The sequence below is a fragment of the Arachis hypogaea genome, chromosome 14 (genome assembly GCF_003086295.3).
Source record: "Arachis hypogaea cultivar Tifrunner chromosome 14, arahy.Tifrunner.gnm2.J5K5, whole genome shotgun sequence".
Taxonomy (NCBI): domain Eukaryota; kingdom Viridiplantae; phylum Streptophyta; class Magnoliopsida; order Fabales; family Fabaceae; genus Arachis; species Arachis hypogaea.
The window spans coordinates 126,656,622-126,678,138 of record NC_092049.1 but is presented as its reverse complement, the minus strand read 5'-3'; the positions used below and the strand labels follow the sequence as shown (position 1 = coordinate 126,678,138).

General features: G+C 35.7%; 2 protein-coding genes across 3 annotated transcripts; both read left to right on the top strand.

Annotated features, from left to right (window-relative positions):
- Positions 1-559: 559 nt before the first annotated feature.
- Positions 560-11,180, top strand: LOC112744054 (K(+) efflux antiporter 2, chloroplastic). Of its 2 annotated transcripts, XM_025793522.3 has the most exons (22): positions 608-892; positions 1,957-3,088; positions 3,170-3,606; positions 3,965-4,136; positions 4,212-4,302; positions 4,655-4,791; positions 4,888-4,947; positions 5,051-5,167; positions 5,607-5,675; positions 5,791-5,856; positions 6,341-6,430; positions 6,931-7,035; positions 7,220-7,348; positions 7,589-7,798; positions 8,580-8,729; positions 9,248-9,301; positions 9,382-9,440; positions 9,646-9,712; positions 9,796-9,972; positions 10,053-10,109; positions 10,537-10,611; positions 10,713-11,180. In XM_025793522.3, the coding sequence occupies exons 2-22, from the start codon at positions 2,051-2,053 to the stop codon at positions 10,833-10,835; spliced, it is 3,483 nt and encodes a 1,160-aa protein (XP_025649307.1). In that variant the 5' UTR covers positions 608-892; positions 1,957-2,050; the 3' UTR covers positions 10,836-11,180. The 2 variants fall into 2 exon arrangements, with proteins under 2 accessions (XP_025649306.1, XP_025649307.1); XM_025793521.3 differs by having other exon boundaries at positions 560-892; positions 1,957-3,606.
- A 7,538-nt stretch (positions 11,181-18,718) lies between these two features.
- On the top strand, positions 18,719-19,252 carry LOC112743153 (uncharacterized). Its single transcript, XM_025792366.1, has one exon. The coding sequence runs from the start codon at positions 18,719-18,721 to the stop codon at positions 19,250-19,252; it is 534 nt and encodes a 177-aa protein (XP_025648151.1).
- The last annotated feature ends 2,265 nt before the right edge of the window (positions 19,253-21,517 follow it).

Sequence of the window (21,517 nt, the reverse complement as noted above, 5' to 3'; positions counted from 1 at the left end):
ACTATACATGTTTATTTCTCCATTATGATAATAATAATGTAAGAGTAAAGCTTCAAGACAAAATTTGTCAAGAATATCCCTTCAGATACACTATACATGTTTATCTCAAAAGGAATATACTATCTAAGTAAGCAATTGCCAATTTCGTCATTCCACATATTTTGTCTTCTAAGTTCTAATAAAAATAAGCAAAAAAGTAAGCAATCACTCTAATGAATAAGTAATTGATTAATCTTTTATTTATAGTTTATTTTTATTCTTAAATTATTTTATCTGTAACATTTTTTTTTGTTTAGTCGCCAATATTTTTTTTACCTTCTTAATAAGGGTCCATTAACCCAGCCCAAAACAAATAAACTACTGCTTTGATTTAAAAGAAAAGTACAGCTATGACAATAATATTAATTCCTTAATCGGTAACAAATTCTTAAATAAAATTTAGTACCGCAATGAATTAATTTTTTATCTGCTGGGTTGGAGCATACGCATAAAAAAAAAACAACATTAATTCATGTCAAAAAAAAACAACATTAATTACAAACTTTAGAGTTTAGAAGTAGTTGGTGAGTAAAATAAAATAAAAATAAAAAATAGCTAAAAACCAGTTGTCTTTAATTATTCATGTTTATTTCCCTCTATTCGGGGCGGAGGGTTGTATCTTCAAACAAAAACGAGAAAGAGAAAGAGAGAAAATGAAAGAGAGACACTTAATAACACAAAAGCGAAGAAGAAGGGGCTGCGAGTATGAGGGAGGGAGTGAGAAAAAGCTAGATAGCTTCGAAGACTTCGCCGTTTCGTTAATCACATGCATCATTTGATTCTTCTTCACCTTTTCTTCTTCTCCCCATCGATCAACCAGCGTTCCAACAAACCCTCTCTCTCTTCTACTCTCGTGCGTTCTCTCTCTCTCTCTCTCTCTCTCTCTACATTCTCTCTCTTAATTCTTTAGTTTATATTTTCTCTTTTCGCTTTGAATCTTCCTATTCGATTCCACGTAACTGTTTTCTATTCATCGTTTTTTCTTTTCGCTTCCTTGTTCTTTATTGCGATTTTTTTAATTATTATTTTTGTGAATTGTTGATTTGCGTGTGCGATGTGTGTGAAATGCGTCGAACTTAGTTGTATCTCAGAGTGTTGACTTTATGAATGTGGATTTGTTTCAAGTTTTAGATGTGTTGGTGAACCGTGTGAGCTGTTTGTTTTTCAGTTGAGTGCAAAAATCTTGTTCGATTCGATTTTTTTTGGGTGAATTAATAAAAACGCTGATGTATTAACGTAATTGTTCCTGAACTGTTGTTCGATTTTGAATGTGGAATTGGTTACAGTTTTCGATGAGTTGGAAACAGAGTGAATTATTTTGTTTTTTGTTGAATTGGAGGATCTTGTTGTATTCTTTTTTTTTTTTTTTTGGCATTTTTTCCCCTTAGGCTAGGCATCGGGATTTTGTTGAATGGGTGATTAGTATTTGTAAATGACACTATAGCTTGTCTCGGAGAGTGTTATAGTGAATAGTGGATTTGGTTCCATACTTCCATTACTGTTAGTTGTTACAAGTTGAATGTGAAAGGCCTGTTGTAATCCTCGTTTCTATTCATCTTTTAATTGTGTATTCGTATTTTGTACTCCTCAGATTCTTTTGCGAATTTTCTGATTAGCGTATGGATGCTGCGTTGAACTGTGTCGTGGTGCATAGCTTTGACCCAATTTTGCTGTGTTTTGCATATCAAGCGAGTTACTCAGTTATTTGGTTTTAGTTAAATGTGAATTGTGTATACTCGTGTTCAGCGTTTCTTTTTATTTTATTTTTTTATTTTGCATCAGATTTCTACGTGAAATGTATTTTATATTTTTTTGCTGCTAGCAATCTGAGTGAGTTGTTTCTTTTTTAATTGAACGCCAAAATCAAGTAGTATTCAGTTTTTCTAATAATTTTGTTATATTTTTTTCTCCCTTCAGGTTTTTGGTTAATTGCTGATTGGTGTATTTAAAAGTTAGTGAATAGTGTTGTTGTATGTGATTGCTTTGTTGTGAAAGGTCAAGAAATTTGAACATGGATGTGGCTTGTAGCATACCACAGTCAAGAATGTTTCATGGGGTTGTAGGACCGTGTTACAGGCACAGGTCAGTAGGTCATTTTGAGTTCAGGGGATGTGCATTTATTGGAAACACAAGGAGTGTTTTGAGATTGCGTTTCAGTGGGATGAACAAAACTAGTGATGTTTCTGATTGTTGGAGTAAATTAAGAGTGGTGCCTGTTCGTGAACTTAATGTTTTGAATATGAGTAGTAGCTTGTATTGTAAGAATCTTTTTACTGGTTCTAGAGTAGTTTGGTCAAAATGCCAGGGTAGTGATTCTGTGGCATATGTTGATGGGAATGGGAGGAATGTTGATTATGTGGAAGGATCAGGGGAGGATGCTGGGCTGGGTGTTTCCAGTGCTGAACTGGATGCCCCTTTGGAAGAAAGGGAGAGTGAAATAGGAGTAGAGGAACAAAGCGTGGATGAGCTGAAGGAAATATTACAGAAGGCCTTGAAAGAGCTAGAAGTTGCACGTGTAAATAGTACCATGTTTGAGGAAAAGGTGAAAAAGATATCCGAGACTGCGATTTTCTTGCATGATGAAGCGGCAACTGCTTGGAACAGTGTTAATTCTACCCTTGACATCATTCAAGAAATTTCCAATGAGGAACAAATCGCAAAGGAAGCAGTTCAGAATGCAACCATGGCTCTTTCATTGGCCGAGGCTAGGCTTCAGGTAGCCATAGAATCATTGGAGGCTGCAAAAGAAGAGCGTGATTCGGCACAAGGTTCTAATGAGAGCAATGATGAAAACGACATAATAGAAAAGGAGAAGGCACTTTTGGTTGCTCAAGAAGATATCAAGGAGTGCCAAACAAATTTAGCCAACTCCGAGGTGGAGCTTAAACGGTTGCAAAATAGAAAGGAGGAGTTGCAGACAGAAGTTAGCAAATTGCATGAAATTGCTGAAAAGGCACAGCTGGATGCAGTGAAAGCCGAGGAGGATGTCACAAACATAATGCTTTTAGCGGAGCAAGCTGTTGCCTTTGAACTTGAGGCCACACAACGTGTAAATGATGCAGAGATTGCCTTACAGCGAGCAGATAAGTCTGTTTCTACTTCTAATACTGATACCATTGAAACTATACAGGTAAATCAAGATGTTGTGGCTGTTCCTGAAGAGGAGAAAGTAGTCCAAGGTTTCTCTGGTGATGTCAGTGTTGAAAGAGACGAAGGCTTGCCTATTGATGATGAATCTTTGCTTGGCACGTTATCTTCTGAAACAATATCTGATAAAACCAGCCAACTTCTGGAAGACATAACACAGTCTGACTATTTGAGTGATAACGAGAATGCAGTTCAAACTAAAAAACAAGAAATGCAGAAAGATTTGACTAGAGATAGTTCATCTCTTGCTCCCAAGGCATTACAAAAGAAATCTTCTCGATTCTTTTCTGCATCATTCTTCTCTTTTACTGAAGAAGATGGAACCGAGTTCACACCAGCATCAGTTTTCCAGAGCCTTGTGTTATCTGCAAAGCAGCAGTTTCCCAAGCTGGTTCTTGGGTTGTTGTTTATGGGAGCAGGGTGCGTATGATCTTGATTCATTTTATTCCTTTGTTGCCATTGCTTTTCTTCTAAAATTTCTAATAGGGAAGACTGCATGCATCATGTGTTTAGCTTATTACAGTATACATGCCAAAAATTAGGATGAAATTTTAGAGCTCTCTGTGCAACGTGTTAAGATTATCTATGTTTGAAACTGATTTTAAAGCTTACTTTGGTGTTTGGAAAGGGATATATGCCCTGGTATGTGGCAGGTTTGCTTGAGTTGTACTGTATTTTTATTGGAAAATATATTGCGCCTTCCTGCTATGTTATTTTAAATGCAAGATTTAGTATGAAGACTAACCATAATAAACAAGTGGTGGATTTTGTACTGCAGGGTTGCCTTCTATGCCAATAGAGGAGAAAGGACTGCTCAGCTGCTTCAACAGCCTGAAGTTATTGTGACCAGTGTTGAAGAAGCTTCCAGTAGTGCAAAGCCACTGGTTAAGCAACTTAAGAAACTCCCTAAGAAAATAAAGAAAATTATTGCATCGTTACCTCAGCAAGAGGTTTGTTTTCCAACCTTTTCCATTCATTGATGTTCAATTTTATAAGTTTCATAACTCGATATGATATTTTGTCAGGTGAATGAAGAAGAAGCCTCCCTCTTTGATGTGCTATGGTTATTACTTGCAAGTGTTATATTTGTACCAATATTTCAAAAACTTCCCGGAGGTAACTAAGTTGTGATGTTCTATTATTGTTGAATTGCACCATCAGACAAAGTATAGAAAAGTTGCTCTTTTTTATGTGATATTTAGTTAGACTGTGATTAGGCACAGTACTCATATTTTGCATGAATGAAACTTTGATGCATGAATCTCTATTTTTCTTCGTCAGGGTTCTTTTTCTTGATGACATTGCTAGTTTAGTTATGGCAATTGATGAAACTGTAGTGGTTAAAAGCAGGATTTTTCATTTCAATAGAAAGTGGTTCTCTGGCTGTGTTTTGGATTATAAAGTAGGTTGTTTGATATTTCAAATATTGTGGTGCTTATGATATGTCCTATTCTGCAATAATGTTTAGGCAGCCCTGTTCTTGGCTACTTGGCTGCTGGAATCTTAATTGGGCCTTATGGCCTCTCTATAATTCGACATGTTCATGGGACAAAGGCAATTGCTGAATTTGGTGTTGTTTTCCTTTTATTCAACATTGGCCTGGAGGTGGGATTTCCTATAAATTCTTATTCTTGTTAACTTTGACCATCAACCATACTCAGAAGATTTGAACTGAAGCTCTGAACTGCTTTGCTGTGTTAGCTCTCTGTTGAAAGACTTAGTTCAATGAAGAAATATGTCTTTGGATTAGGCTCAGCTCAGGTGATTGGGATTTTCCATATTTCCTTGTTGCTTACTTCAAGCTATTTTTGATACTTGAGTAATTTATTAGCTGATAAATGCTTGCGTGTATGAGTGAATACAGGTTTTGGCAACTGCTGTAGTTGTTGGATTGGTGGCTCGTATTTGTGGCCAGGCTGGTCCTGCAGCTATCGTCATTGGGAATGGCCTCGCATTATCATCAACTGCTGTTGTTCTGCAGGTAAATAACCTCACTACTATATGCTTTTTTTTTTCTTTCTCTTTTTTAACTCCAAAAAAAAACCAAAACTTTTGAAGGTTTGAATATCTGAACTTTTGGTATAATTTCACAGAAACTAGCCAATTTTTGCTATAATCAAGTATCTATTTATTTTATCTTCTCCCTTTTCTTGGGAGGTATACTTAATTTTAAAATGTTACTTTGGCCAAGTAATTGCAATTTTCTTCTTGTGGCTCCCAGTTGCTGATTAAGTGTACTAATACCAATTAATATTTATTACTACCTAATAAAGCTTGATGTAGTTGTAAGTATCACATGTTCCTTGTTGAAAGCTGCTCATCTGAGTTAAATATATGCTGCAACTACTATGTTCTATCTATTTTCTTTTCTGTAATTTCTGGTCTTAGTGATGCTGTCATATGGTAAACTTTTTTAACAGGTGTTGCAGGAGAGAGGTGAGAGCACATCACGGCATGGACGAGCTACATTCTCTGTTTTACTTTTTCAGGTTACTTTATAGCTTGTAACTTGGCTATATATCTAGAGACTGCAGGAAATTATTATCTATTTATTTGCTATAGTATGAGAAATGTAATTCTTTATGATATATTTCTTCTATTCAGGATTTGGCAGTCGTGGTCTTGCTGATACTCATTCCTCTTATTTCACCCAATTCTTCCAAAGGAGGGGTAAGATTTTTTTTCAAGCATTATTAGTCTTGAAGTATCTATTTGTGATTGGAAGACCATATTGTGGTCATAATAGCACATGATTAACTTGCATAGATTCCTTTCAAAGTGAGAAGCATGTGAGACTGTTTATGACTTTGAAATGTTCAAGGTGTGGTTGGTAGTATAACCACATTGCATCATGACGAAGATTTTTTGTTTGTTATTCCTCCTCCACTTCCCTGGAACTTAATGTGGAACTAATAATTAGTTTTAGGACCTACAGTAAATTGATATATTCTTTTAGGAAAGAAAATTATTTTAAAATATGCTTCGAAATGGTCAGGGCATAGTCTTCTTTTCGAATTAGACTAAATTCTTATATGTTTATAGTGGGAATTGTTGATGTAACCTTGCTTGTCGTTTATATAACAATTTTTTCCATATGCACACCCTCCTATCATTCTTTGTTTTCCTCACGGTAAATACCATAATATATCTCCAGGTTGGTTTTCAAGCCATTGCTGAAGCTCTTGGATTGGCTGCTGTTAAGGCAGCAGTTGCCATTACTGCCATAATTGCAGGTGGACGATTGGTAAGTGGTATGTAGTATGTTGAACTCGGGTGTACTATCTCTCATCGACATGATTTATGATACATTTCGTGTGCAATTCTAATCTGGATAGGTGATGCTTGCCTTTTTATACTTGAAGGAAATATTATATTCTCTTTTCCCGATGATAAACTAAATCTATTTTGTTTTATCTTTTTAATCTTTCATTTGAAAGAATTTCAATTCATCTAAGTTTGTTGAAAATGCATTAATTCCATAGGTTTTCATGATGGACAGAAGTTACCAATGAGTTGAGATACATATATGAAATTTAATGCTTATATTACCAGATGTGGTATTGGCCTTTTTATTGAACATAAGATAGGTGGAAGTTTCTCTATACATATTTTCTGGGTCCAGTGGGAATAAATGGATGGCTAGTCTTATTGTTCTTGGGGTTCATTTGGAAGGCATCTTATGGTGTACTTAATTTTCACATGTGATTATGCCCTATACTGAAAATTCTTAATTCCACTTTGCAGCTCCTTCGACCAATATATAAGCAAGTTGCAGAAAATCAAAATGCAGAAATATTCTCTGCCAACACACTCCTTGTTATTCTTGGGACCAGTCTTCTTACAGCCAGGGTATGTTGTTAACCTATTGCTTTCCCTTTATCCTAACATTTGGATTTTACTTTCAGTTAGTGTTTTTTTTTTTGGGTAGTGTTCTTGTTGGTGAAATCCTTGGGTTTATGTCCATTGTGATTAATCTGTTATTCTTCAATATCATGTTTTACATCTCTCTCTCTCTCTGCTTTACTCAAAACAGGCAGGGCTTTCAATGGCATTGGGAGCATTTTTGGCTGGTTTACTGCTGGCAGAAACTGAATTTTCGTTACAGGTTGAATCTGATATTGCTCCATACCGTGGCCTTCTTTTGGGGTTATTCTTTATGACGGTAGGTGCTGAATATTGAACTTCACAAATTTATTGGTTCTATTTGTTCTCAAGATACATCTAATTTTCTTCTACTATATAGGTATGAACTATATTATTAAGAGAATCTTTGGAAGTTACGGAATAGCTTAAGAAATCTTGATAAAAAATGATAAAGCCAGCATCAATATTGCCTATGTATTAATGATGACGATGACATGAGTCTGGGCAATTAATTGCATGACTTTTTGCTACTTTTCAGGTTGGAATGTCAATTGATCCAAAACTTCTTGTTTCAAACTTCCCAGTTATCACCAGCACACTGGGACTGTTAATATGTGGCAAGACTATCTTGGTTTCTGTCATTGGTAAAATCTTTGGGATTTCTATCATTTCTGCCATAAGAACTGGTCTTCTTCTTGCTCCTGGTGGAGAATTTGCATTTGTGGCTTTTGGTGAAGCTGTTAATCAGGTTTTTGTCCTCAAACATGTTTCTTCTACCAAGGATTGTGTTTTATAAATCATGTTTTACTCCAGGCCTTCTTATTCATGTAAAATAAGTCACTTGGCAGGAGTTTTCATAATGAATGGATGATAATAGGTGCTAGCCAGGCTAGTATACCATAATTTTCTCACTTTTTTATTATCATTATTTTACATGATATGCCTTAAGAATTCTGCGATTTAATAATCTGTTCTTGCATTTTCTTGTTTCCTGGAATTTATAGATTAATGCTATTTGTTTTAAGAGGAAGTTTTAGGTGCGTGCCTCATACTTTAATGATTTCCTATTATTGCCTAGAAGTATTTCTGGAAGGATCAGAGTCATAGGATTCTATCTGAGGTTTTTGCATTTCTGTTACCTGCTTAGAATACAAGTATGGAAAGGACTTTAATGATTGCTGAATTTATAGATTAATGCTATTTGTTTTAAGAGGAAGTTTTAGGTGCGTGCCTCATACTTTAATGATTTCCTATTATTGCCTAGAAGTATTTCTGGAAGGATCAGAGTCATAGGATTCTATCTGAGGTTTTTGCATTTCTGTTACCTGCTTAGAATACAAGTATGGAAAGGACTTTAATGATTGCTGAAATCAGAGAATCACTAGTGTATGTGTGTGTATGTGTGAGCATACACACCCGTGTTTGTGTATACATTTTTAAATTTGATTGATCCTCATTTGGAGTTGAAAAATTCAAAAAGATATATTAGCTGCTAAGGCTTTTCCCCCTGTTAATCGGGACTTCTGCAGGGCATAATGTCTTCTGAGATGTCTTCTTTGCTCTTTCTTGTCGTGGGCCTGTCAATGGCCATTACACCTTGGTTGGCTGCAGGAGGCCAGCTGATTGCTTCCCGTTTTGAGCAGCACGATGTTCGAAGTTTATTACCTGTGGAAAGTGAGGTAGAATCTCTTACATTTGAATAGGCATTTAGCAGTATCTATGATGGTACTTTCTTATTGGTGAAGTGATCAACTTTCTTAATTGCACATTTCTTGTCAGAACAAGCAGAGAGGAGACTAGTTTAAAATTATAAAGCTAACTAGCATAGTAAATCTTTTATGAAGTCAGTTAAAGTCATATAAGTCCTCTCAAACCCAAAACTTCGTATTGATGCTAAATATGTCTAATGGCTATTATTTTGAAAAGGAACTTTTATGTGCTTTATCCATTTTTATATTGGAACCTGTTTTATATTTGAAATATTTTGGGCTGTATGTTCTTTAACATCCTTGCGCACATTGCTTAGTAGATTGTATATCATTTTATACAAGGTTCCTAGTAAGGAGATTTTGTAGGAGCATTTCTTTCACTACTAATAGATGGTGGATCCAGTTAAACCATAAGAGTTTACCGTTTGTTTCTTTAATCTAGAGTGGAAGCTGTTATTCAACTTATCTTTGAGTGTCCTCTTTTACAGACAGATGATCTGCAAGATCATATCATCATTTGTGGGTTTGGGCGAGTTGGTCAGGTAAATTTTGGCTTCTTTTTTTTATATATTGGTTGAAATAATAGATAATGTGAAAAACTATACATCTTTGTTATTTTCAGATCATTGCCCAACTTCTTTCTGAGAGACTTATTCCTTTTGTTGCACTAGATGTGAGAAGGTAACAATGTATAACGGAAAATATCATCCTTCTCTTTTATTCTTTTATGTGAATGAATAATTTGGAAGCTACTATTTACTTTTTAAACTTAAAATATAAAACAAAGTCACAAGCACCATATTTGATATTTCTGAATTCAGAATCCCTTGGATAGGAAACGTCATATGAAATTCACTTGTTATGCAATTTTTGTTAATATACACAGTGATAGAGTGGCAGTTGGACGTGCCCTGGATCTGCCAGTATACTTTGGTGATGCTGGTAGTCGAGAGGTAGGGCACACGATTCTGTAGCTGAGCTCGCATAATAGCCATTAATGTGTTCTTTACTGACTTTATTTCTAATGCATGACTAGGTCCTCCATAAAGTTGGGGCTGAAAGAGCATGTGCTGCAGCAATAACTCTAGATACACCTGGTGCAAATTATAGAACCGTTTGGGCTCTGAGCAAGTACTTCCCAAATGTGAAGACTTTTGTTCGTGCTCATGATGTTGATCATGGATTGAATTTAGAGAAGGCTGGAGCTACTGCTGTAATATTCCTAGGCCTAGTGTAATTTATTGCATTTTTAGCAAAAGAAAGCAGGCTATTAGAACTTTTTGCCACTTGCAGGTTGTTCCAGAGACCTTAGAACCTAGTCTTCAACTAGCAGCTGCTGTCTTGGCTCAGGTAAATCTATCTACATTGCCATCCTATTTTTAGAGCATATATATCACCTAAAAAAATCTTTTTTTTGTGCTTGCTACAATATAGTGTTATTAGTATTTAGTAGTATGTTTGATTACGACAGAAGGTTTTCCCTCTGTATAAATAACTGAGTAACAGTAAACATTTCCCATAAAAATGAGTATCTGTTCTGCTGTATTGCACAGTAAAGATTGGCTCTATCTGATTGCCAATACTAGCTGTTCTCAAAATTGTAAAATGCAAATAAATATAAATGAAAACTGAGTTTTGTTCAGTTTAGGCAGTCTTAGACTCTTAATCATTCAAAAGCAACACTGGTGTATTTCTTACTAGTTTAGATTACATCCCAATGGCACGCTATTGCATGGAGACGTATGAACTTTAGTGTTCTAACCATTTCTCCTTTCAGGCCAAGCTTCCCACATCAGAGATTGCAGCAACCATAAATGAATTCAGATCCCGCCATCTGGCCGAGCTCACGGAGGTACACTTCCCTTGTAAATACTTGAAAAAAAAATCTCTAGCTTCTTGTATTGCTCTTGTATAGTTGATGTACGATTTTTTTCAATGTTGTGTTTTATTCAGCTGTGCGAAGCAAGTGGAAGTTCTCTTGGTTATGGATTCAATAGAATTATGAGCAAACCCAAATCTCAATCACCGGATTCACTTGATGATGCTCAAGTGTCTGAAGGGACATTGGCCGTATGAGGTTAACTCTAACCCCATAGAGAGAAATTAGAATGCAAAAGCAAACACTTAGGAAAAAGAAATAATTGTTAGAAAAAGGTGTATAGCAAATCGATCATATGTTCCAACATTATGTATAGAAATATAGCCGCGGATAGAAAAAAGATGCAATAGTTTTATCTTATTGCCATCTTTTTTCTTTTACCAAAAATTTTGGTTCACGAACCTCTATTTATTGTTGTAAGTGGCATCGTCGTCAAGTTTCATTTCATTTGCGCTGCTTGCCTAACATCTGTAAGATGCCATTCTTTATGAAGTGTATGCCATTTTTCTAGACAATAATGCAACGCAATAATTTGTGATCCAGAACCGTATTTTAATTTCTATGCCCTAGACGTCAAATTAAAGTTGTTCAGTTGCATCATGGGCGTAAGCTTTTGATTGTTTGATACCATTCTAAGGAATTTTAGAAAGTTCCTTCTTTAACTGCATAGTGCATTTATCATTTCACCTCAAACTAGGGACCTCGAGGTAAACTAATTCTCTGGTCATCACCTTCTCAACTTGGAAATCTCATCTCATTATCCTGCATAGATTGTAAGAGTAAGACAATGAATTTCAATTTATTTTATAGGATATTTGTGTTTTATTAATAGAATTACATTCAAGATAATAATGGAATTAAAATGTTGATAAGTTTAATTTTACCTTTAACTTTACGAATCACCTTTGTCTAACCTCTTTAGAAATCTTTTCATAACTTGGCCATGTTGTGTCATATCATACATCAATTTAATGTCCTCCGTTATTGCCCGAGTCACTGCATTAAGGGCATAAAATATTGGATAACAAGGAATTGATATAATAATTAGAATACGCATAAAAGTCATCACTGTTATCTCCATTGAGCTCTGGCAGTAGTCTGTTGCCTTTGCTCTGCTGCAGATGCCTATGATGAGTCTACAGGTGGAGGCGGTGGTGGTGTACTTGTCTGTAGCGAAAGTGGAGGAGGTGGAGCCCATACCGATGTAGGCATATGGGGATGAGGGCTCACATAGTGCGAGTTGGGATCATTAAAAATGACCGAAATAAAGGATGGTGATGATATGGTAGGTCTGGGAGGAGCTGAGGTAAACAGTGGTAAGGAGGCAACCACAGAAGTACCAGGGGTCATTGTCACCCTACCCCTGCCTTGACCACTACTACTGACATTCTTACATGAAAGTTAACATAAACAATAATCAAAAATCAAACTTTAAAACTTTTTAACAAAATTTTGGCAGACTTTTTCTTAAATTAGATGCGCCACCAAACAATATTCTCATTTTTCTCAAATTAAACAATATCAATAATAAGTAATAACCAAGAATATTTGCAGAATTTTTCTTTAAATTAGAGGCCTCTACCTAACAACACTCATTTCTCACAACTGTACACGATCTCAATAACAACTAAGATATTAATGATATCATAACTTTAAAATTCTTGAAAAAAAAATTGGTCAAATATTTTCTTAAATCAGATGCCTCCACCAAATTCAAACAAACATTCAATTGCACCGCAAGGCTTGGTTGAGTGGCAATTATGTTTGCCTTGTTAGGAGGTGCACTGGGTTCAAATCCCAGTTGAGGTTGGTTGTTATTTAAGAACCCATAGTACCTATGGTAGTGTGTGTGAGTGTGTTGTGTGGGTGTGTAAAATATGGGTGTAATGCCTCGGATTGGAGACTGTTCAATCCGCTTGACCAAAAAAAAAAAAAAAAGCTAGATAGGCAACTTCAATTTTGAGCTACAACAAAGCTAGAACTCTTTCACAAATAGAGATCCAATCGATCAAAGCCTCAACACCAGTTCACCATAATCCTACAATTTGAGTCCAACCTTTTTCAATAACATAATTTGAACAAGTGACTAAAATTTTTTTCAATTGATAGTAACAAAGAAAAAATTCCTAATTTTATCTAATTCAATACAACAAAATATAATAAAAATAAAAAAACTTCTTACTAATAAAATAATAATAATAATAATAATAATCAATGAAAAAATACAAAATCCTAGATTTGTCTACTTTTAGCACAACAATAATGACGAAATTTTGTAACACAAATAAATAACAAAAAACAATAGTATATAATAGGAAAAACAAAAGTTGAACAGAAATTCAGAAAATAAAAATATAAACCCTATCTTTGTCTAATTGTAACACAATAATAAATAACAAATACTAAAAATTTACAACAAGAGATAAAAAATAGAAAAATAATAACAATATATAATAGGAAAACAGAAAATTATTGTAAAATAAATAAATAAGGAAGAAGAAATAAATATAAAATAGAGTAAATAGAAAACTCTAGTATTAATATTCATGTCAATATAACTGAGATTATTCATATATATATTTACTCTTTCATATGTTGATGAGCGTACATATATAGAGAGAAATATTTTATGCTAGTGTTGTGTGTGTAACTTTTACGGTGTTTTTCTCTTGTTGAGTGCCTCATGTTATGTTGCTCAATTTATACACGGAGAAACCTCTTCTTTTCGTTGCTTCATTAATATTTAGTCCAACTTTAAAAAATTTGCATCGTCCACCATTAAAAATTTAAACCACCCAAATGGTTTTGATTAGAGGAATAAGTCATGTATATTTAATTGATGGACATCCATAATGTAAAGGAGACTTTAGGAATATGCCTCATTAAAACCTTACTAAAAAAATTTAATAGAAAAAAAACTTTAGTGAAAGAAAAAGAGTACAATATCCTTTGTAATGAGAACTATCTCGTTAAAAACTTTGTCAAAAAAAATCCAATAGGGATAAAAACCTAACAAAAAAAAAGAGTACAACCTCTCCCTCTTGTCGACATTATTTAATATCTCGAAATTGACACATTCTAATATGATATACCAATTTTTCAAAGGAATATTTTGGAAGTGACTTTGTAAATAAATCTGTCAAATTATTGCTTGAGCGGATCTGTTGGATATCAATTGTTTCTTATTTTTAAAGGTCATGAGTGAAGAAGAATTTGGGAGAAATATGCTTTGTTCTATCACCTTTGATGTATCCACCCTTAAGTTGAGCAATGCATACTGTATTATCTTCAAACAAAACAGTTGGAGCTATTTTTTGATCAGTTAGTCCACATAATGATAGAATATATTGAATCAAATTCCTAAGTAAAAAATGCTCGCGACTTCCTTCATGTATCACTAGTATTTCTACATGATTCGAGGAAGTTGCTGCTATCATTTGTTTTGTGGACCTCCATGATATAGCTATATCGCCATATGTAAATACGTATCCTGTTTGAGATCTTCCTTTGTATGGATCAGACAAATATTCTGCATCTGCATAGCCAACTAATTTTGACTTGGATCATATGAATAATACAGTCCCATGTCAACTGTTCCATGAAGATATCGAAAAATTTGTTTGATTCTATTCTAATATCTTCTGGTTGGAGATGAACTATAGTTTACTAGTAAATTCACAATAAATGATATGTTAGGTGGTATATTATTAGTAAAATACAGTAATGCTCCAATGGCACTGAGATATGGTACTTCAAGATCAATGATATCTTCATTTTTTTTAGGACGGAATTGATCATTTTTAACATTCATAGACGTTACTATCATTGGAATACTTAATGGATGTGACTTATCCATATAAAATCTCTTCAAGATCTTTTCTGTGTAAATTGTTTGATGAATAAAGATCACATTACTTGTAAGTTCGATCTGCAGGCTGAGACAAAATTTAGTCTTCCCGAAATCTTTCATCTCAAGCTCTTCTTTTAGGTAGTGTTTGGTTAGTGAGTGTGTCTACATAAGACAAAGATACGGTAACAAACGTTTTCTATTTGGTTGTTGAGACACAAAATTTTGAAGGACATGCTAGTACATAAATGGACACGGATTACATGTACTCAATGTATCTCTAATAAGTTGAGACACAAAAATTGGTACTAAGATACTAATTTTTTGACAGTTTTATTCTTGTTCTATTTTCATAATTTTACTTTTGTCCTCCTCCCTTTTTCTCTTCCATCTCCATAACCCCTCTCCTCTCCTCCCCTCCATTTTTCTCCCCTTCCCAACTTCTATCCCTTCTCTCTCCATCACCAGCTAACCTCCTCTGCTACCGGAGACGCTGAAGTGTCTCTACCACTGCGTCACCTTCTAGCTCTGACGTTGGGTCTCCACATTCCATCTGATCTTCATCGTCATCTTCCTTTTTTTCTTCCTCTTCAACCTCTCTTTAATTTGCTTTGGCGCTTCCTCCTCGTCCAATCTCTATCTTATTCCAAATCTCCATATCTGCGTGGAGCCTTTGCCATTGATCCACTGTGCCTCCATCTTTATCTCTGTTCATCCTTATGTTTTCTCTTTTTTGGATTCTTTTCTAAAATAAAGTTTTATTTTTTCTTTGTTTTTTATTATTAATATGTGATTTTTAAAACAAAATTATAGTCTGAATCTATTCTTTGAAATATCTCATCCTCCAATTAATTTTTTAATTTTTCAGTTGCAAAACTGCTATATTCCAGTTCGTTCATCGTAGTTTCAACAAGTTAAAATTGACACAAGAGATTCAGAATATGAATCATGCCAATTAATTACTTACTATTTAATTAGAAAGATATGCATTGAATTTGTTGTTGAAATTATTAAAATTTTTGTTATCTAGATCATTTTTTGTTATGAATGAAAATGGAAGAAAAGAATAAGTGTAATGATTGATGAAAAAATATGAATAGTAGTGAAGGTAGATGATGAAGGTATTATTGACTTTTTAAATTTTTGTGTGTTTTATGTATGTTCTTTGCTAAACATAAAACATGTATACATGTATTTTGTGTTTATGTCATGCTATACACTAAACAAACAGAGCCTTAAAGCTTTTATAATCGTTAGCATCTCTTCAGGGATCCCAGTGATATTTAAATCATCAATGTACACAGCAATTATAATGAATCCAGATGCAAATTTCTTTATAAAAATACATGGACATATATCATTATTTTGAATTCCTTTTTGGCCAGATACTCAATAAGACGATTATACCACATTCATCCATATTGCTTTAGACAATATAAAGATCTTTGCAATTTGACTGAGTATAACTCCTGCGAATATTTATTAGATAGTTTAGATATCTTTAATCCTTCAGAAATTTTTATATAGATATCACGATTTAATGATCCGTATAAATAAGCTGTCACCACATCCATTAGATGCATATGTAGTTTATGATAAGCAGATAAACTGATAAAATAACGCAATGTTATTGCATCTACTACAGAAAAATATGTCTTTTCATAATCTATACCGGGTCTTTGTGAACAACTTTGTGCTACAAGTCGAGCTTTATAGCGTATAACTTCATTTTTCTCATTTTATTTTCTCACAAATATCCATTTCTATCCAATAGATTATACATCTCCTGGTGTACAGACTACAGGTCTAAAAACTTCACATTTTGCAAGTGAGTCTAATTCAGCTTTCATAGTTTTTTTTTTTTCATTTTGGCCAATCATTTCTTTGTCGATATTCTTCGACTGCTCTTGACTCAAGATCCTTACTTTCATGTATGATGGGAAATACCACATTATATACAAATATTTTATTAATAATTTTTTTTATTTCGGTTCTATTTTGCTCCTATAAAGACATAATTTATCAAGATCTCATCATTTTCACAATTTTTAGGTACCTGAACGTATTCTGGCATCAAAATTATATCAGAATTTTGGACAATTTTTGGTACCCTTTCTATGTCTTTATCTTTTTCAACAGAAGTATCATTTGCCTCGGCAATATCAAATGTCTCTTTTCTTTTTCGAGGGTTTTTATTTTTGGAACTAATTGGTCTACCACGCTTTTGACGTGTATTTGTTTTAGTAGTCATTTGTCCAACTAGAACATCAATTCGAATTGGGGCATTTTCAGCTGGTATGTAGGATTTGGTTATCCTCTTTGTATCAGAAAATTCATTTGTTATTCTTTGCAAATGTATACTCTTTTGAACTTCTAGTTCACATTGTCCTAATCGTAGGCCTAGATGCATTAATGATGACGCATTCTAATTAAATTCTTTCTCAAGTGGCTTATTCTCTCCCCCCTCCCAAATGTTAAAAACATTGATTTATCAAATGGCAATCTACAAATCGAGTTTTAAACATATCTCCTGTTTGTATCTCAAGATATATTGCAATAGAAGGAGAATCATATCCCACCTAAATTCTCAATTTTCTTTGAGTCTTATTTTCTACGTTGTCCAGGTTCCTAATAGGGTCAAACCTGAAATATCTACTCTTGTTCTCTATTCTTAAAAAAGAGAGCTAATTTGAATGGACTCAGAAATATGAACAAGCCTTCCAAAACTTTAAAATATTCCTAAGCTAACCCCCAATCCTCACTCGATCTGTTCTAGGAGAGGAGCTCGTCCTCTACCTAGTAGTAGTAAGTCGTGCTATAGCCTTAGCCTTGGTCCAAGAAGATGAACACGGGCAACAACCCATCTACTTTTTAAGCAAAGTTTTATAGGGGGCAGAACTAAAATATCAAAAGATAGAAAAGTTTGCATATTCCCTTATCATCACTTCTAGAAGACTCCAACCTTACTTTCAGGCCTACACTATTAAGGTTCGAATTAATTAACCCATGAAGCATATTCTACAGAAGACGGACATTGCAGGAAGGAAGTTACAATTGGCTGTGAAACTGTCCGAGTTCGATTTGAAATATGAAACTCGGACAACAATCAAGTCCCAGTATCTGGCCGACTTTGTGGCCGAATACACTGAAGGTTAAGGAAATCTAACGACCTGGAACCTGTATGTAGATGGATCATCCAACAAAGCTAGAAGCAGAGCAGGAGTCATCCTAAAAGATGAGCAAGGAACTCAGATATAACTATCACTAAGGTTCGAGCTTCCTGCTTCTAATAATCAAGCAGAATATGAAGCCTTGCTTGCTGGCTTGAAATTGGCTAAAGAAGTTGGGGTAGAAAGGTTGATAGTGTCTAGTGACTCTCAAGTGATAACTTCCGAAGTTAACGGCACTTATCAAGCCAAAGATCCCAACATGAAGAAATAACTAGAAGAATTAGCACAGTTCTCAGAAATAGAGGTCTGACATATAGCTCGGAAATCCAACGCCCGAGCAGATGCCCTCTCCAAGTTAGTTAGCACCAAGCCAAGGGGGCAACAATAGAAGCATCATCTAGGAAACTCCCTACGCACCATCAGTATAAAAGGGAGATAACAACTCAGAAGTAATGACCACATCCAACCAAAGCTTAGGATGGATGACTCTCATAGTCGACTATCTTAAATTTGATATTGTTCCTAAAGATGAAAAGAAGACACAAAGACTCATAAGGGAAGCACAAAATTACACCCCCAGTCTACAATATTCTCTACAAAAGATGGATATCTACACCTCTATTGAAGTTCATTCCGACTTCTAACACCAAAGAGGTCTTAAAAGAAGTTCATAATGGCATATGTAGAAACCACTTAGGAGCACGATCACTATCCAAGAAAGTGATTCGAGCCGGCTTCTTTTGGCCGACTTTGCAAAGAGAAGCGGCCGTGTTTCTCAAAAAATATCCGCCTTGTCAAAAGCACGCCAACTTCCATGTGGCACCTCCAGAGGAGCTTATTAGCGTCACCTCGCCTTGGCCGTTTGCAAAATGGAGCCTTGACCTCCTCGGACCATTTCTACAAATTCCAGGACAAGTAAAATATCTCATAGTATGAATTGATTATTTTACTAAGTGGATTGAGGTGGAACCATTAGCGACCATCACAGCCCAACGAAGTCAGAAATTTATTTATAAAAACATTGTCACAAGGTTTGGAGTCTCACACTCCATCATCGTAGACAATGGAACTCAATTTACTGACTCAGCCTTTAGGAACTTGGTGGCTAGCCTTAAGATCAAGCACCAAATTAACATCGGTAGAACACCCTCAAACCAATGGACAAGATGAAGCAGTAAATAAAGCAATATTGGCCGGATTGAAACGCCGACTACAAGATGCAAAGGGAGCATGGGTAGACGAGCTTCCTCAAGTTTTGTGGGCATATCGGACAACTCTCCGTTCAACAACAGGGGAGTCACCTTTCCGACTTGCTTATGTCATAAAAGCCATGATTCGTATAGAGATCGCTGAAGAATCTCCAAGAGTTAGATTCTATGATGAAGTGAACAATGTCCAAGCACAAAAGGAAGAACTCGACCTCCTTCCAAAAGTCCGAGAACAAGCTTGGATCAAAGAAGAAGTATTGAAGCAATGTATGGCCTTAAGGTACAACCAAAAAGTAATCAAGAGAAGCTTTACCACAAATGACCTTATACTAATCCGAAGTGACATCAGAGTTCAGAAGTCGGGCGAGAGAAAGCTGGCAGCAAACTAGAAAGGGCCTTACAAGGTCACCGAGGTCTTAGAAAATGGTTACTATAAGGTGTCCGACTTAAAAGGGAACAAGCTCCCGAGGTCATGGAACGCAGGTAACTTAAAAAGGTATTACAGTTAGATAAGTGTACCTTGCTCCCTGATGTACTCTTTTTCCTGACTTCATGGTTTTCTCCCGAAAAGGAATTTCCTGAAGGGGGTTTTAACGAGGCATCACAACAAGAGTTAGGGATTTTGAGAAAATCTTTAGTAGCAAACTTATGCAAACATTTTCTCTCTTATCAATAATAAAGTATTTCTTCTATCAGATTTCCCATTCTCAAATGAATCATTTTAAGCTAAAAAGATTGCAAAAATCATTGACCGACCTATATGGTCGGCAAGATGAAACGACAATGTACAAATTAATGTAAGAAGTTATGTAAGCAGTTCATAAACCGACCTTTAAAATAAGTCAGACCAAAACAAAATGTAAAAGTAACTTGGCAAAAGCCTGATTACATAAAGTCGGAACTCATAAAGGGAAAGAACAAAAGTCTAGAAAAGACCAATCTACCTCGTCGATGTTTTTTCTAACTTAGCAAAAAACAGCATTGGAAGTTGTCAAAATAAAAATTCTTCAACTAAGATATGTTTCAAATGATGCAATCATTTATACCAAAAAATCACTACTAAAATAGTGGAGGAAGGTTTTTAAACAGAATCATAAAGTTGTTCAAACTACAACTAGGGCAAAATAGAAATTGTTTAGACCTAACTAGTACAAAGATTAAAGACCACTGGTCGGGCCATTCAAACTACAAAAGTCGAAAGAAGCTACAAAGGATTGAGTTATTCTCCTGTGACAGCATCCTCGACTTGATTGGAAGAGGTCGGGGAATATTCAGAGACCGGAACCATGGGAATTGGACGAATTGGAGAAGGAAGGGGCTTGCCACCAGATTGAGGATCAGGAATTTGCGAAGTCTGTTCGAGTTGTGGCCCCGAGGTCTTTGAATCGGGCACAGGGGTGTCCTCCTCATCATCATCCGGAGCAGGAACGATTTTTCTGTCCACCACTATATTGTCCAGGCTAATGAGGGAGAGGTCCGCCTCGGGAGTAACAACTCGAAACCGAGCCTTCAGTTTTGCAACCATCTCATCCATACCATCAGCCACAAACTTTGCATACTTGACTCGAGCTTTGGTAACCTCATCCACCAAATCAAGGTTTTCCCCAGAAACCCGAGTATAACTCTCTTTGGCCTTCTTCTTCAAACCCTCCAACATAGCCAGAGCAGCCTCCGCCTGTTTTACTTTAGCTTAGGCTTTACCAAGGTCGGAGAGTAGCGATTCCTTCTCTCCCTCCAACTCCTTCTTGGACTCTTTCAAAGAGGCCAATTCAGCCTGCGAGGCAGCCATGGAGCTCTGAGTGGCATTAAGGGGAGTCTTTTCAAACTCCCTAACCAAGGCTGCACAAATGCCAGCTGTCCGAACTCCAACTCGGGCCAAGAGCTGAAGGTGGCTTCTGATGGCTACATCATCCATGCTGATATAACTATGTGGAAGGATGTGCTTTTCACTCCAAGTAAGGTCGTCAAAACCCTGCTCATATATATACTCACTGATTCGGAGGTCTTGCATTTTTTGGGATTCGATTCGGAGGTAGAAAGTGGCAGACGAGCTACTGGTTTTGCCGAGCTGGGAGGAGGAGGAGTCGGCTGAGAGGTCGGGTCAGGAATAACCTTTAGAGAGATTGACGTGCCCAAGTCCGACTTCGAGGGCGAGGATAGGTCGATGGTTTCACCAGCTTCTTCCAACTGTATGCTCCATGCAACAACGTTCTTCCTAGTAGCTTAGAGCGTTTTCATGGAAGCCGACTTGGAAGCCATCCTTTTTGCAACACCCAAATGAGGGCACATTAGTCATGAAAATAATTTTACAAGCAAAATCTATAAAAGGAAAAGAAAACTACCTAGCTCAGACCGAAGCTAGCTTGGGTTCCCTAAATACCTTTTTGTATTCAGATAAAGAGTTCGGCCCCAGAACTCCTGAAACACCCTGACCACACCCTCTTGTATCTCCTCTAAGTCATCTAAGTTATATTTGACTATCATAGAGTTTTCTTCCCAATACAAAGAAAAAATGGGCTCATCCTCATAATTCAGAAAAAAGGTCGAACACCTTCTACAGCTCAGACCTTAAAGAAATAATTTTTAAAGTCGTGGAAGGACTCATCAAAAATAGCGAAAACTTTCCTACGCTGGATAGCATAGAAAGAGAGCCA